Source organism: Mauremys reevesii, linkage group 19 (genome assembly GCF_016161935.1).
Source record: "Mauremys reevesii isolate NIE-2019 linkage group 19, ASM1616193v1, whole genome shotgun sequence".
Taxonomy (NCBI): Eukaryota; Metazoa; Chordata; order Testudines; family Geoemydidae; genus Mauremys; species Mauremys reevesii.
Window position 1 is genome coordinate 17,937,343 of NC_052641.1, and position 16,736 is coordinate 17,954,078.

The following is a 16,736-nucleotide window of genomic DNA, read 5'->3' on the forward strand; positions in this document are numbered from 1 at the left end:
GCTTTGCCCCAGGCCCCCTGAATCCTCTGGGCGGCCCTGTGCATGAGTGGGGAATCATGAGTCCAAACATGCCTAGACTGTCGACAAGGCTTTAGTCAGGCAACCAAAGTTAGCTCTCTGCTGAGCTCACTGCCCCACGAGTAGCAACATGTCCGATAGCACTTAGCAATGAAAATCCTGCAGGCAATTCCTCCTCAGACAGATTTGAGAGACACAAAAGACATGCATCAAATATGCACAGATGTGAAAAGGGAGGGAAGGAGGTGGTTTTGTATTGTATCAACAATTCCACTAGTGGGAAACTAACTTTCATGTTAGCAAACCCCTCAGCCCAAGTGCCAGTGCTGAATAGGGTATTAATTATTATTATTATTTGTATTATCAGTGTCTAGAAGTCCTAGTTATGGGCCAGAACCCCACTGTGCTAGGCTCTGTACAAATGCAGAACACAGTCTGTCACTGCCCTAAGGGCCTTAGGATCTCAGTACTGGGTAAGCTGGATTATCACTTCCGGTCCCTGAAACTGGGAGTTAAACTTGGCTTCCTTAGGACGATACAAGCTTGCATCTTTGCCTGCTAAGCTATGAATCAAAGACAAGTGCCACATTTATTCAACAAAGGAGGAATACAATGACATTAGGACAGAAATCAGGACACATGAGGGACGTTTGAAGAGCCTACGCACACTTAATCAATTCGCACATGGTCAAACCCAAAGGGGGGAGGGGGGAGAAAGCAGCCCAATGACAGGCATCTTTGAAAAGTTTAATTAAAACCCAACTCCTTCAGAGAAGACACGTTGCAAATCATCTAACATGGTCATGTTAGAGGAAGCAATATCGGTGCCTTTCATCACTCACTGAGGCAGCACCAGGCACAGGATCAGGGCTCAGGAGACCTGCATTCTATTCCTGGCTTGGCCGCTGACCTGCTTGGTGACCATGGGCAAGTCACCTTGTCTCTCAGTGCTTGTTTTCCCTCCCACTCCGTCTGCCTCCCATTTTGTCTGATTGAGCTAGCGTCTTAAAAATAGCAGCGTAGCCACAGTGACATGAGCAGTGTGTGTGTGTGTGGGGGGGGGGTCTAGGCACCCCAAGTACGTGCCTAGGGTTTCGGATGGGATCATACTCAGTGAGCTAGCTACTCCCACTGCTTGCACTGCCCAGCTATGCTATTTTTAGCACGCTAGCTTGATGAGAGCTAGCCTGGGTATGTCTTCTCCAGCTGGCAATTCCACCTGCCCACTCCAGGTGGATGGACCCTTGGAGACTGTAAGCTCTTTGGGGCAGGGGCTGTTATACCCTGTCTAGCTCAATGAGCTATTGATCTTGGTAGGCACCATGAGACACTACTGTAATGCTAGTACCAACAACATAAACCCAACCCTCTCAAACACAAGTGTTTCTAAGGGATACACGTTTCCGTGTCAGGATGGCTGAGCATTTGAGTTCTGTTAAGACTGAGGCCTCCTCTGCAAGCTTGGGTTCAAATTCTACCCTGGAAAGCATGTTCACCCTGAGAGCTACAGTGCACTCTACTTGGGTCCAATAACTTCAGGACCACCCTGCAACTACATTCCTGGCATGTGCGTGGAATATGCACCCACCTGAAGTGAGGTATTTAAAAAGACAGGATAGGCATATAGTCACTTCACCAAATCTAATGTTCTCCACATTCTCCTAGACAATGCAGCTCTGACTGTGTATTGCAACAGTACCTAGATGCCCCATTTCAGAGAGGAGCCCCGTGACGCTAGGCACTGTACGTACATATAAGAGCCAGGCCCTGCCCCCAAAGAATGGACAGTTTAAATGAACAGGACAGAAAGAGGTGGGAAAAGGGGATAACAATCCTTCCTATTTTCCAGACAGGGAAGTGAGGCTTTAAGAGGTTAAGCAGCTTGTCCCATCACACAGGAAGTGTCGACTGAACCCACATTTCTGGACACACGTCCCAGTGCCTTAACCACAACCCAGTGTATCTTCCCTTCCGAGGTTTTCCTGTAACAACCCTGTTCTTCCACCGGCCCCTCAGGTCTTGCTCAAAACACGTTGTCCTAAGTTTTCCCACATGTACTTTGCAGCTGTTTGGGGAAAACCCAAAACAAACTGATATACAGAATCTCCCAGTACTGGGACATTCCTCGTTTCAGAAGGGATCAAAGAAACACTTTTTTTTTTTTAAATGGACTCCAGTTCATCATGGAGATTGACAAGCTCTGCCGTCAGATGATGTGAAATGAACCAGAACAACAACATGCAGGCCAATGAAGCCAAAATGGGATTGCTGGATTCTTATGAGCATAAAAGGACTGCGCCATAACGATATTGGATACAGTCGATCAGATACACCCTACAGAAGCTTTTTGATGATGTAAAGAGGACAGGGATCAATTGGTTTTAAATCTAATGTGACAAAATAAGCAGAATGGGTTTAAGAGTCAGGAGAGAAAATTTAGGTTAAATGTTAAGTAAAACTTTAGAGCTGTAAGAAAGGTGAGGAAAATTAAACAAACCATCAAGGGAGGCTGGGATATGGCCATCTGTAGATACAGTCAATGCTAGATTGGACAGCCATCTATCAGAGTTGATTTCAGAATGATCAAATCAAGTCAGCCGTGATAAGGGGGGGCGGAGGGGGGGGAGGGCTAGCAGACTCACCAGAGGTCCTTTAGGACAAACAGGGCTTTGATTTTTATCAGCTGGTGCCGGTGAAACGGGCTATTGTGTTATCACCAGCATCCGGATCAATTCTGGATGAGAGCTCAGCCTCTATCATTTTCAGTGGCCCTTTCCCCATAAACTCTGTGATCAGGCTTCTCTGTAGCAAGCTGAAACATTTGATATCACAGGACTCCAAGAGAAACTGCACAGTAGAGGAAAATGACCCCCCTCCTCCTCCGATCCCCCACTCACAGCACTGCGCTTGCACTACTTAAACTCCCGGGGCCTTGCCATCTGCCCCACTACACCAGCTTTCTCCAGTCAGCCATCTGGCTAACTGAAAAGAGAACACGGGGCGGAGGCAGGGCACTCAGCAACCTTTAGCTCCCTTGAAAGATTTGTTTTTTCTTAACCTCCCTTTCAATGATCAGTCCAATTTTTATGAACTGTTGTTGCAAATAATTATCTCTCGATCTTCTGAATGGGTTGCTCCCACTCCCCCGGCAGGCACTTCTGTGTTCAGAATATGCGACTCGGAACCTCAAATCTGAAAGCACAATGTGTGCATCAAGGCATGAACGTTCTTTACACGCACAAGTTTCCCTGTGGCAAATTTGACTTGCACTGAAAGAAACAGCTTGTTTGTACGATACCTATGACCACACTGAGCACAGTTCTATTGATTTATAAAAGTCAGAGATTTTTCTTTTGCCACAGAACGTTGTGGTTGCTCTTACAGTAATTACAATAATAATGTAACAATTCTATGGCCATTGAGGATTTCACAGCTGTCATCGTGCTGCGTGCCCTGGCTTCTTGGGAGTTTTGTAGAGAAAACGTGGCTGGAACTCAGATCCTCTTGCTTCAAAAGCTCACTATCACTTAAGCTAGAAGATGAAAACTTGACATTTCAAAGCTTTTCACCAAACAGAAGTTCTGAAAATTTTGTATTTGGAAATATCAAAATGCTTCATTTCAATATTTTTGATCAAAATGAAATATTTCAATGTTCCAAACATTAAAATGTTTGTTTTGGTTTATTGGACTGACCTGAAAGTCTTTGTTTCAAGCCAGTTCAATATTAAATCACATTCTTCACAGTGGTGTGTTGCCCCACGGGAGTTGTTGTTTGGGAGCCAGATACCCTCACTCTTGCCTCTGGGCCAGGTTCCAATGGCTAGACAACATGTCCAATGATGCACCCAGACTCATGCATCTCCCATGAGGAACCACACGTCTCGGTCAGAGGAAATCCTCATTGCATTATGAGGCATGTAGTCCTCGGGGTGCCTGGCCCTAGGAGAGAATGCGAGCCGGAACTACAGCTCCTGCAAGGCAACGTGCTGATGGGGAAACACAGTGTCATGTGTTGTCAAACTTGGAAATGAAAGGCTTTGAATACGTTCATCAAAATTAAATATTCTGCTTTAGGTCAAACTAAATATTTTGTACTGGCAACGTTGAAATTTTCCCATGAAAAATTTTTATTTTGTGGAAACTGCATTTTTGGTCAGAAAATATTTTGGCTGGAACATGCCCAGCCAGCTCTACTCCTAACCCTCTCAAATACATAAATGAACCCTGCTCGCTTCACTCACACAAGCAGTGTCGCTGAAAACAACTGGTGAAAACCTGGCCTGACCGCAGGCAACAGCAGCTTTGCCATTAACTTCAGTGGGGACCAGATTTCACCCAACGGGACTGTTTGGCCCCATGTACGTGTTGGTCCATCCAAATATTAGGTTTGTCCCATTATCCCTCCTGCAATTCCACTTGTGTACACTAGAGGCATTAAGGATGAGATTTGCAAAAGCACTCAGTATTGGCCAAACTCTGCTCCCATTTAAGTTAATAATAAAACTCTCAATTGGGAGCAGCTTAGACCAACTCCGTTTATTTACTATGTATGTAAATGCTCTATGCTGCATTCCTCTGCAGTGGCTATCCATCACAGGCTGTAGCCTACCATACTGAAGCATAGGTGCTGGAACTAGGGGTGCTCCTGAACCCCCTTGCTTGAAGTGGTTTCCATCATATACAGGGTTTACAGGTCCGGTCAATGGTTCTCAGCAGCCCCACTATACAAATTGTTCCCCTGGGCTGAAGTTAACGAAGATAATTTGGCTCCATTATTGATGGAAGCTTTGGCAGTTATTTTCAGAACAGAGCTACAACCCATTTTAGAAATAGTTGGGGGGGAAGGGGAGACAGTCCAATAATCTGCAGTAGAATCGTGTCTGGGTAGCTAATGGGGGGAAAAATACAGAGCAGCAAAAAGCAATGAAAGGTTTACAAAGTAGGGAAGATTGTTACATGCGGTTTCGCTGTTCAATAGTGGCTGTACTTCCTGGAATTGGATCCTTTTACAGCTTGCTGTGAAAATCATTTCCTAGCACCTGAGAAACATTTAAGGATGGGCTCGTACCTCCCCCATGGCCGCTGGATGCTAAAGACATTTGGGACAGTGAATCATTCCCAGCTCAGGAACGACCTCTTCTTTTCTCATGCTATCCAGCGCTTGCCAGGATGCAACATTATTGCACAGTATTTGGTATTGAGCATCTCAAATTAGAGTCTCCTTGTGGAAGACAGAACGAGAGACCACTACTAATGGATCATGCTGCTCAGGCCACCCCTCATGGAGCTAGAACATTAATATTGAGGACATTCCTAAGGGTACGTCTACACAGCAGCTGGAGGTGGGATTGGCAACTCGGGTGGACATGCATGCACCGGCTTTGATCAACGGGTGGATCTGAACAACCACAAACTTTGTAGCCTGGATCTCATGTGGAGGAGAGATATGTGGGGTTAAAAAATGCAGCGAAGCTGGGACAGCAAGGAGAGGAGCCTTATTTTCATTGAAAGACAATGGGAGTGGGTTTCCTACTGAGTTAGGCTATTAAGTCCATTAGGAACTTAGGAAGTATATTAGTCCCATTTTACCAATTAGGAACTGAGGCACAGAGAGATCAAGGGCAAACTTTTCCAATCTCACAGGGGCATTGTGAGGATAAAATCCATTAATAATCCCTCCATTACTCAGGTAATCTGGGAATGGGGGTTATAGAAGAACATATACAGATAGAACGGAACAGTCACATCCTAGAAGCAGCAGAGACTAGCAGCAAAGTAATTACAGGTGTGAATCCTTCTTTTTAAAGAATAATCTGTTCCTTGTATGGAGCACAGACTGAAAACATTTATTTTAAGGAAAATATTGCCTGCCCACACTGCCTGGATCACAGCCAGCTCCAATAGCCCTAATCACTTTAGCAAACACCAGGAATTCACACACAAATGTATCCCCCAATTTAAAACATGCATATGGGTCAGAATCAGGAATTTTAAAACCCAATATTAAAATGATTTTAAGACCATTAGGAGGGGGAAAGTCTTATTTTTGAAAGGAGCCCTATATATGTTAAAATGTATTCAATTATCACTGCTAGGAACAAACCACAAGTTAGGGACTCAGATATACTCCGTTCCACGTATCAATTTATGATTTACTTTTGTAATAACTGAAGCCATAAGGAACTCATTGGATTAAGCTTTATTATTTATGCTGTTGAACAATAATATTTAACTGTATAAAGCCATATATCCACCCTTGCAAATTTTCTCCCCATATGAAACGGATTGCACGTTACTGAAATCCTGGCCCCGCTGAAGTTAATGGGAATTTTGCCATCAACTTCAATGGGGCCAGGATTTCACTCTCTATGATTTGGTTCAAGGTTGTTAAAAATCTTCAATATTGTCACAATAGCAGAGACAGACGCCAGAGATAAAGATAGAAACGGACCTGCCAACGGCATCCCCACAACACACCATATGATCAGACATCAATCCAATTAGTCGTGTGTTTGAAGCCCTAAAAAGACTGGCTGACATTTTCATTGTAGCCTAAGGGAGTTAGACACCCCACTGCCATATACCAGTACTCATCGGCTCCTGTGAAAATCCCAATGTAGATGAACTCGCTATTGTGGAACTACAAGAGCCGCAACCAGATTCCAGCTTTACTCTAGTGACAACATAAAGGCGAGTGTCCCTTATCTCCCATCACCAAGCGTGAAAATCACCGATCGGGGAGTGCCAAAGCCAGGAACCCCACAAACCAATCACTGCAGGCACTAGCCCGGGACTCGGGAGACCAGCGTTCAAATCCGGCCTTTTCCACAGAGTTCCTGTCTGGCCTCCAGCATCCCCCTCTCTGTGCCTCAGTTCCCCATCTGTACATTGGGATATTAATACCTCCTTTCTCCCTGCCTTGTCCATTTAGACAGTTTCCTCAGTACACACACAGTCAGGATCTCTAGTAGAAAGACTCCCTGATCCCTCTCTCCTATTCCCTACGGGACCCCATGACATTTTCTCCATCTCTTGTTTTTCCAGTATGGCCATTTCCCAAGTATCTGACTTTCTGGACCGCATGCTCCTCAGGTCCGGGACAGTGTATTTTTGCAAACTGTACAGTACTGAGTGCACTGTTAGGATTAAACAGAGCAACAGGGCACGTGATGTGGAGTTTCCAGAATTATGCTCTGCACAAGACCTTCTTGTGTGGATTATCTACTGATCTGTAATCCCCTAACTACCTGCTGCTGAGAGGAGACAGTTAAAGGGGAGGTACTCCCTTCTCTGAGGTACTCCCGACTCAGACAATCAGGGGAATCACATACGGTCCCCATGTATTTAAATGGGATTTAGAGTTATGGAGGAATCTTCATAGTCTTAGCCTCCAATCACCTCCCATTGAGCTCTGTTAGAATTGATGTCTCCCAGCGCTCTACATGGGGGAAAAAAAATCCAGACTATTGTAGCAGCACAAAAATTTCTTGGCAAGAAGATAAAATAGGACAGCTGGGATCTGAGTGCCGGGCCTCCCTCTTTGATCATTCCTTGCTGAAACTGAATTGCGACTTTTTGTTTGTTTGTTTTCTGCACAGCCACTTACTCAGCCAGTTCCTCCAAGCTCCGATAGACGTCATCATCGTTCTCTGTGGTCTCCTCGGAAGGGAAGGGTCTGGAAGAGAGGAGAGAAAATACGTTATTGGTAATGCTGACCTCTTGCACATACAATCATCATTTGCTCTAGCCCATGAGAAATCAGATCAGCACATCGTGTAAACGAGGGGTTGCTTTGGAACAAAAACATCCATCAGTACTACACTGATTTGTATGACACATATCCAGCCCCACGGGCATCAGCTTCTGATAAGACCTCTTCTCAGTTTTCAGCTTGGGCTCAGGGTTGTGGCTGCAGTAGGAAATTAGGTCATGCTAGAGCACAACGTCAGGGAGACCCGTTAACTATGGCAGCGTTAATCAGGACTCTGCACTCAATGGAGACACGGACAAGACGTAGTTCACACTGTGGCCGCTGGCCATGGTTAGCCCTAGGGTTCATCCATGACGCAATGTCAGACATGACTTGTCCCTGCCTGCGAGGGTGCAGAGTCATGTTTGACATTCTGTTCGTTTACATGACTCGAGTTTTGCTCTACCCTGGCCAAACGTCCTCTTATACAATCCCCGTGGTGCCTACAGTGATATGTGCACTTGTGATCACACGGACCCTCTGGGTCTTAGCCACCTTGGACTAAGATTTAAAGGTATGTGGCTAGAACACGGTAGCTAGCTCACGCTAACTAATGCTCTCTAAAACAGACAAGGCAGCTCGGATTAACGTGTGCTGAGCTGGTCAAGTTGACGCCTAGGCTCCAACAAAACTAGGTGGTGCTTGTTGGTTTGTTGGTTTTTTTTTGGGGGGGGGGGGGTTGGCAGGGTGCTACCTGCACTTTCAAAGGAAACCTCCCTCCCCCCCCAGACACTAGGCTTGTTCCTCCATGGCCTTCCATCTCATGCTGGCATTTCTACCTGACGGCTACCGGGTGTTAAAAGCTAACAAATCACAACTCTCCATTCCCAGTGAGAGCATTTGTATTATAATTATTTGTTATTTTGTGTTGCGGTAGCACCCAGGAGCCTCAGTCTTGAACCAAAACGTCACTGTGGTAGGTGCTGCACAAACGCACCTTTGTTTCTGCAAACCCAATTTTATACCCACTGTGGCCTCGCTTAGCACAGCTGGAACTGACTTTAGCACAAGGTGCAGGGAACTGAAGAATCAAGTAGGGGTGGTGAAACTAGGGGTGCTATCGCACCCCTGGCTTGAAATGGGGTCCATCATATACAGGGTTTACAGTTTTGTTCCATGGCTCTCAGCACCCCCCTCCCCCCGTACAAATTGTTCCAGCGCCATTGGAATCAAGTCCAGCATCTGGGTGCCCCATCGTGCTAGAGTTACCACACGGAACTGGTCCAGCCATAATGGCTTCCATCTGCAATGAACAAACATGTCTTCAAGTGCAATGCTTGTGAAAAATGCTCTTATTTACTTAAGCTAACAACAGTCTGATCGCTTTAAGCAGTTAAAAGCCCGGGGGGTGGGGTGGGGGAATGAACACCAAAAGCAAAAAGGAAGGGGCAGATTAAAAGAGCAAAGAAATAAATTCTTTGGCTCATTCTGAAGCAATAATCAAATAATATATGGAGGAGATGAAAAAATACTGCTTTAATTAAACCCAATATATTATTGCTGGCACAGGCTTCAGTGGGCTAATGTGCTGGTAGGGATGGATGCCTCTAGTTACTAAGCAGTCCCTGCAGAAGGCCTCACCCATCTTCCATAGTCAACCTTGCACTTCACTCCAGATGGCCAAGCTGGGACTCCCTGGATTGTGAACACAATAACCTTTGCTCAGAGCTGCTAGCTGGCTGGATGAAACTAAATAAAGGCAGAGAGATATCAAAGCTGATCAGTTTCCCCCTTGTCGTCTATTCATGGCACTGCTGTTAATAGATATGATAGCAGAGGGAGTGCAGGAATTGAGAGAGGGGGAATAAGGTGCATGGAAAGGATCCATGAATCATAGAATATCAGGGTTGGAAGGGACCTTGGAGATCATCTAGTCCAACTGCCTGCTCAAAGCAGGACCAATCCCCAGACAGATTTTTACCCCAGTTCCCTAAATGGCCCCCTCAAGGATTGAGCTCACAACCCTGGGTTTAGCAGGTGAATACTCAAACCACTGAGCTATTCCTCCCCACTATATAATATATGGAGCTATATCTATCTCATAGAACTGGAAAGGCCCCTGAAAGGTCATTCACTCCAGCCCTGTGCCTTCACTAGCAGGACCAAGTACTGATTTTTGCCACAGATCCCTAAGTGGCCCCCCTAAGGATTGAACTCACAACCCTGGGTTTAGCAGGCCAATGAGAGTACCAATGAGGCCCTGAGAATACAAGTGGTAGTGGATTCCCCATAGCACCGTCCAGCTAACTAGGATACTGCATTTGAGGTTTATGTTGTCGGTGAGCAAAATTGGATACAGGCGAACTTTTAACCACACCCAAGTTTAATTTCCTCCTTCTCCGGTTTCAAAATAGATGGATTCGCATGAAAGGTTTAATACATGGCCAGCAAGCCCCAGATTTTGCTATTCTTGGATCAGTTCACTAGTACTAACCTGCCTTACTTCTGTCCTCCCTTGGCAATCGCATCAGACCAAGTAAATGTTTCTTAACAGGGCTCAAATCTGCAGTTAGTTTGGTTCAAAGTAACACAGCATCAAGGCACTGAACTAAAAAGGGAAAGGCGCACCACTGCCCACTGAACTGTAGAAATTGTCTCAAACTGGGTAAATGGGATCATGTTCTGAGAGTTTGCATTCATGATGCGAACAAGGAACTTAAGAACAGAGTTGGAGACAGCCACTTCTATCGGTCTAGTCACAAAGAAGTAATGTTAGGGAGCACAGCCCATTGTTGCCAACCATCATGATTTTATCACAAGTTGTGTGAAATTTGCAACTGTCGTTTCTAGCCCTCATGGCTGCAGAGAAAAGCCTGAAAACATGAAGCAAGTGCATCCTCAAGGCTCAGAAATCAGAAGACAAAGAAAAAGAACCTGTAGTGGATTATTTTAACAAATCTAATGATTTTCAGGGGCTGATTCATGGTTTTTTGAACACTTGCGGCTGACGATCCCAAGGGTCTGTGGTTTTCATTTAATCAACGCATATTTGAGTGTGTGCGTTTGTCTCCTGCTGCAACCCAGGGGTCAGTGACTAATAGAAAAGACACGTGAACCTCCGACAAATCAATTCTGTGCAAGTCGCCAGCTACCAATGCGCTCGGCTAAGGATATCATGGAAACTGGCACCAGATTCTGCTTGAGACAAAGAAAACAGAGGAGGGTTAAGGAAGTGGGTCACTGGGCAGCAGAACTAGAGTGATTTCAAGGGTGGGAAAAGAGTTCCCCCCGCCATAGGTCGAGCACAAAATTAATGCATATAGGGTGGAAATGCACCTGGGCAGCGGTCAAGCATGAGGCCTATGCAGCAGCTAAGTCCAATTTGTGCTCTCAGTGGCACTTAAGCAGTGACTAATTCTAGTGCTGGCTTTCTGCACAATGGTGAATTTGGCCCTAGCTGAGGAAAAACTTATACAGGAGCATAATTAACTCCCTTGCTGGGATGCTGTGAGGCTTAACATTTCTTTAAATGCGTTGAGGTCCTTGGGTAAGGCACTAGAGACCTGCAGCTTTGTTTGATGCCATTAAACGTTTACCGTAACTTTAAATCCATGACGACTGAAATCTTCAAACTTAATAAAAAAGAAACAAATCAAAGAAATCGATCAGCCAATCCCACAAAGCCTCGTCGTGTCCTGGCCTCCTACTTTCATCTGAATAAAGGCTGCTTGGCAACAGGAGCCAACACAGAACACAGCAGCACCAGACTGGGAATCAGGCCACCTGGACTCCATTCCCAGCTCTGTCACCATCCCCCTGGGCAAGACAATTAATATTTCTGCCACTTGGTTTCCTCATCTGAAAAATGTGAATAATGCTATTGTAATAGGCTGGCAGTGTTTACTCAAAACAGGTTACCCATCTAGCAAAGTGTGGATCCTACCAGTAAAGGGTAAGTGGTTACTATTGACTCAGTGTGGAAGGTTGTGTGTTACACCACTGGGACATAAGGGAGGTGAGACTGTCTATAGTGGGGGGAAGGGGGAAGATGACCTACGGTGTGGGCTGAGCAGTCCTGAGGGAGGACCCCACGGAACAGCCAATCCTGGAGAGAAGGTTTAAACCGATCTTTATTTTACATTATTGTTAATTCCCCAGTAGGTAAACTTGGGCTTTACATGTTGTGCATCTATAGGGCAGATTGGAAAAGAACCTGGCTCCTCGATATTTATCTTTCTTTATCATGGGCTTTGAGACCCATAGATGGAATGTGCTACATCTATGGTAAGAATTGCAAAGTCTTCTGGGCAGGGACCTTGTTCCCACGCATGTTCTAGAAAGCTCCTAGCACACTGTTGGTGCCGTATGAACAGCCCCTGCGCACACTATGTGGCTTGATTGGAAATAAATAAATAAATACAAATAAAAGAAGCCACGAAAAGTCATTTTCGTTTTAACTGGTGCTTGTTTAGAAAGAACACTGAAAACACGGTGCCCAGCTTTCTCTCTTTTAAATGCAACTTGCTTTTAATCTCTTAAACGGTTTCCTTCTTTCTCTACTGTTCAGCCTGGCAGGAAGCAAGGAGGTAAAACAGTAATTAAGAATAATAAAGTCACACGTTTCCAACTGAAATTCTAGGCTATAGGTTCAATCAGTGGCTAAGGTAAAGAAATGGCAAAGAGAAACACATGGGAGTGGTTTTTACAGATTGCAATTTCACATGCTGTCCCAGCTCTTTCACCTTGACTGGGGGGAAAAACAGAAAAGTAAAAAAGGCAGGTATGGGATTCACAGCCTCTCTCTCTGCAGCCCCAGTTGCTTCAAGGAGAACTACAGAAACAAAAAGTGCAATTCAAGAGGAAAACACAATGAGGCGGAGATTACACAAAGAACTAGAGAGGAAGGATGGTCTTTGTGGTAACTTACAGCTGGGACTTGGAAGACCCTGGATCTGTTTCCAGCTCTGTCACAGACTGTGTAACTTACGGCTAGTCCCCAAGGCTCCAGTCCTGCAGCATACAAGTAGACTGCAGCAGCCGCACAGAGCCTCCCTCCACGGTTTCAAGGGGGCCGCAATTCCCCTGTGCTGATCAACTGCAGGAACAGGGCTTTTCTCTCTTTGTGCCGCATTTCCCCATCTATAAAATAGGACACACAGTCCTTCCTTCCTCCCAGCCTTTGTCTGCCTTGTCTATCGGCACTGTAAGCTCATTGGGGCAAGGGATGTCCCTCACTGTGTTTGTGCAGTGCCTAGCACAAAGGGACCCTGATCTCAACTGAGGGCTTTAGGCAGTACTTTGATACTGATTATTATTATTATTAATAAGCTGATTATCTAAAACTTCTTCCTATTTATATCCAATTTTCCCTTCACTTTGCAGAGAAGAAAGTACATTTCTGCATCACATGAGACAATACGAAGAAACCATTATTACAGGAATAATTTTTTTTTGCTAACACTTTCCACTGAATTTTCCTTCAGCACATTTAGGGTGTAGTGACATGATTTCCTAGCACACACGGTTTATCTATCCAGGGTGTTGGTTTGTTTTTGGTTTTCTTTTTAGTTTATCTATTAGCCCAGTGCTGTGCTATCACACCTGGATTGAGAATTAGAGTCATAGGCATTAGAAAGTGAAAACAATCTATTAGGTCATATCAGTCCCTGCTTACCAAGCCAACAGCGACGGCTCCAGGCACCAGCGCTCCAAGCACGTGCCTGGGGTGGCAAGCCACAGGGGGCGCCCTGCCAGTCTGTGCGAGGGCAGCAGTCAGGCAGCCTTCGGCAACTTGCCTGCGGGAGGTCCTCTGGTCCCATGGATTCGGCAGCAATTCGGTGGTGGGTATGCCGAAGCCGCAGGACCGGCAGACCTCCCGCAAGCAAGCCACCGAATCCACGGGACTGGGGATCTCCCGCAGGCAAGCCACCGAATCCACGGGACTGGGGACCTCCCACAGGCATGCCGCCGAAGGCTGCCTGACTGCTGTGCTTGGGGCGGCAAAATAGCTAGAGCCACCCCTGCAAGCCAACACAGTCTAGTTCCCTTTAACATACCTACTTCTACTTCCATGGGAGCAGGATTGAGCCTGACACAAAGCCAGCTACATCATAAAATCAGTGGGGCAGATTTTGTCAAAATTCAAACCATGAGGAACTCAGAGAGGAAGGCTGGCCCAGTGGGTAGGACAACAGCCGAGGACTTGGGAGAACCCAGGTTCAATTCCTTGCCTTGTCACAGACATCCTGTGTAACAACCTTGGGCAAGTTCTTTCGTCTCTCTGTGCCTCTGTTCTGCATCTGTCCCATGCCTTGTTATCAGACACTGCAGCAACGCAGGCCAGTAATGCACCTCCGATAGACAAATAAAACGGTCAAATTCTAACCAAGATTTTTTTTATAGCACTTCATGCAGACAAAGAACACACATTAATGAACATGCTAAAAAGGAGGCTGACCCTTAGCAACACTACACGAAGGAGAACCTGTGCCCCAGGCTTTGAAAGGGGAAGTGCATGCATCAGTGCTGTTCAGTCAATTCTTACAGCACTTTCTTGTATTCCCTGCTTTCCATTAGATCACCTTCCAGGGACCTTTTATCAGGTTCCCTTCCAGAAGAGCTCATGTCCTATGTCTAGGAAATGAAGTTTTCCACTTCAGTTGCCGGCGTGACAGATTTTGTGTCTTTGTGAAAAGAGCGTCCCTCTCTCGTTTTTGTCCCATGATGATACATGGGTCAAAGCTACCCTACAAAAAAAAAAAAGCCAAACCAAAAAACAAAAAACAAAAAAGACACGCTAGGTGAACTTTTAACCTAACCATTATTGGCTAAACATACCCAGTTTGCGGGTTAGTTTTTGGTTAACGTTCGTATTTAGATACACTGAGGCAGCCTCTTATTTTTGGCATTAGTCCATATGGAGCTATACTGTGTTATCTAAAATATTGGGATCAATGTTGCTTTTATATAGACATGGGACCGAATCATAAAATTCGAATCCAGATGTGAACTTCCCCAAAGTTCAGAGACGTTCAGAGCTGGTGTACTGATATGGGCCAGTTTGTATTTTATTATTTAGCTCACCTTTCCCCCCTCCCCTTTCTTTAAAGGGCACTAAAAGGTGACAATTCCCCTGGGGCACGAACCCTTCAAATCTCCAAGTATCAGATGGAGACACACCCTGGAAAGATCTTCAAAGGGAGCTGGGAGAGTTAGAACCCCAATCCCACCGAAATTCAAAGGGAAATGAACACCTCACTCTTTTTGAAAATTCCAGGCCCAATCCTGATAGGAAAATGAGCAAAGCCAAATACAGTTCCTCCTTATCTGAAGAGAGCGAATGCATTCAGTTATCGGCAGTCAAAATACGGGTTCAGAGAAAGAAAATGAGGCTGCTGCAGGGTTGGCGACTGGCGATATTGAGCCCTGGATGAGCTCTCACTGCAAGCCATTGGCACTAGAAAGGAATGCTGGGAATGTCGTCTTTCCAAGAGACTGACATCTTGTTTGTTTCTTGCCTTGGTGGCTCAGGAGACATACTGCACAGTCACGTCATTCTGATTACTGTCTTGCTTTGCAACACTCCTTCCAAAACATACTTGGGTTCCAGTATGATTTGAGCAGCCACAACCTCAACAACTGCTAGGCCTAAAATTAAATTTCTCTTGCTGGTATCGGTTATGAAGGCAGCTTGGAATGAAGCTTTCAGTTAGCACAGGGCATTAGAGCCTCGTTCTACTTTCTCATTAGTTTTACACCTGTGTAACTCCACAAACTTCAGTGAAATTGACCCCAATTTAAACTCACATATGTGAGAGGAGAGTCAGGTTCTGAGGGGGAGATTTTCAGAAGCCTCCCCTCACCCCCACCCCCACATCTTGAAATGGGACTTCTGCATCTCACTCTCTCAGGCACCTTTGACAAACCCCACTTTAATCCCTTAATCTAGTGCTTTGTGAGATGTCAACTTCCAAAACCACGTCTGAAATGAAATGAGCGAGAAAAAGCAAGCCAGCAATAGGTGAGGCGTTTTAAGGCCTGATAACTCATGACCTATCAGGCACTTGCATATAACAGTCAAATAATTTCAGGGGGGAAGTAAACATCTCTAAACCACAGCCCAGGAATAGGGATCGAAGGCGGTTTCTATCCAAAGCTGCAGGATCCAATCCATAGCTCGCCCAATAAGATACATAAATAAAAATACAGGATATCGATCTCAAAACAAGGGGGGTAAGAATGGTTATTCACATTCTATACAAGGGGAAACTAAAGCAGAGACAGATTAAATGGCATGCTCAAGGCCATACAGAGAGGTTTGTGGCAGTGCTGGGAACAGAAATCATGTCCCGATTCCCACTCCAAGGTCTATTCTATTCTATATAGGCTCTAAAACCACTCTCCTCACCATAGCATGAGAGTGCCTTCCAGCTGTGCATTAAGCAATGTGACTAACAACATCTGTTATGGGTGGTTTCCGAGTGGTTTGTTTTGGCAGGGTTTGGGTGATTTTTATTCAATGTCCCTGTTGCTCTGTTTATATTGAAGGCGGCCAGTCAGAGACGTGCGCCTGGTACTTGGAGCAGAAGGTGGTGAAGTTTGTGATCATTCTTAGTCCCTGGGGGAGTTTGTTGCCTGGTCTCAGACTAGCCTCCGAGAAAGCTCTGCCTCCTGCACAGATGTGCATTGCCCCTTCTAGGGGCAACAATCTCTCTTATTTTACACTATAAAAATACACTTCGTTTCCTACTCAATCTCCCCTAAACAGCACCCGTTGGCCAATATCTTCCCAAAACATCCCTTAAGCCTTGGGAGCAGCTAAACCCTGATCCTAATTGCATTGAAGTCAATGGCAAAACTCCAAACAACTTCAAATGTTTCTGGAACAATCCCCTGCAGAATGAAGATAATAAACCTCCCAGAGTAAGTTTCTTAACAGACAGAAAACACAGCGTTCAGCAGTGTGTTATTTCGAGAGAACAAAGAGCAAATCACAAGTAGGACTGATCTGATGCATTTGATTTATA

The 16,736-nt window shown here is 45.4% G+C and overlaps 1 protein-coding gene across 3 annotated transcripts in view; it reads right to left on the reverse strand.

Annotated features, from left to right (window-relative positions):
- The window catches only part of VAV2 (vav guanine nucleotide exchange factor 2), a 303,317-nt gene that overhangs the window by 74,560 nt on the left and 212,021 nt on the right, over positions 1 to 16,736 (reverse strand). For 2 of the 3 annotated variants that reach the window (XM_039506402.1, XM_039506401.1), the window contains exon 4: positions 7,627 to 7,695. In XM_039506402.1, coding sequence (XP_039362336.1) covers positions 7,627 to 7,695 — 69 coding nt within the window. Of the gene's footprint in view, positions 1 to 7,626; positions 7,696 to 11,306; positions 11,339 to 16,736 lie in introns of those variants that run through there. The other variant, XM_039506403.1, reaches the window with a different exon arrangement.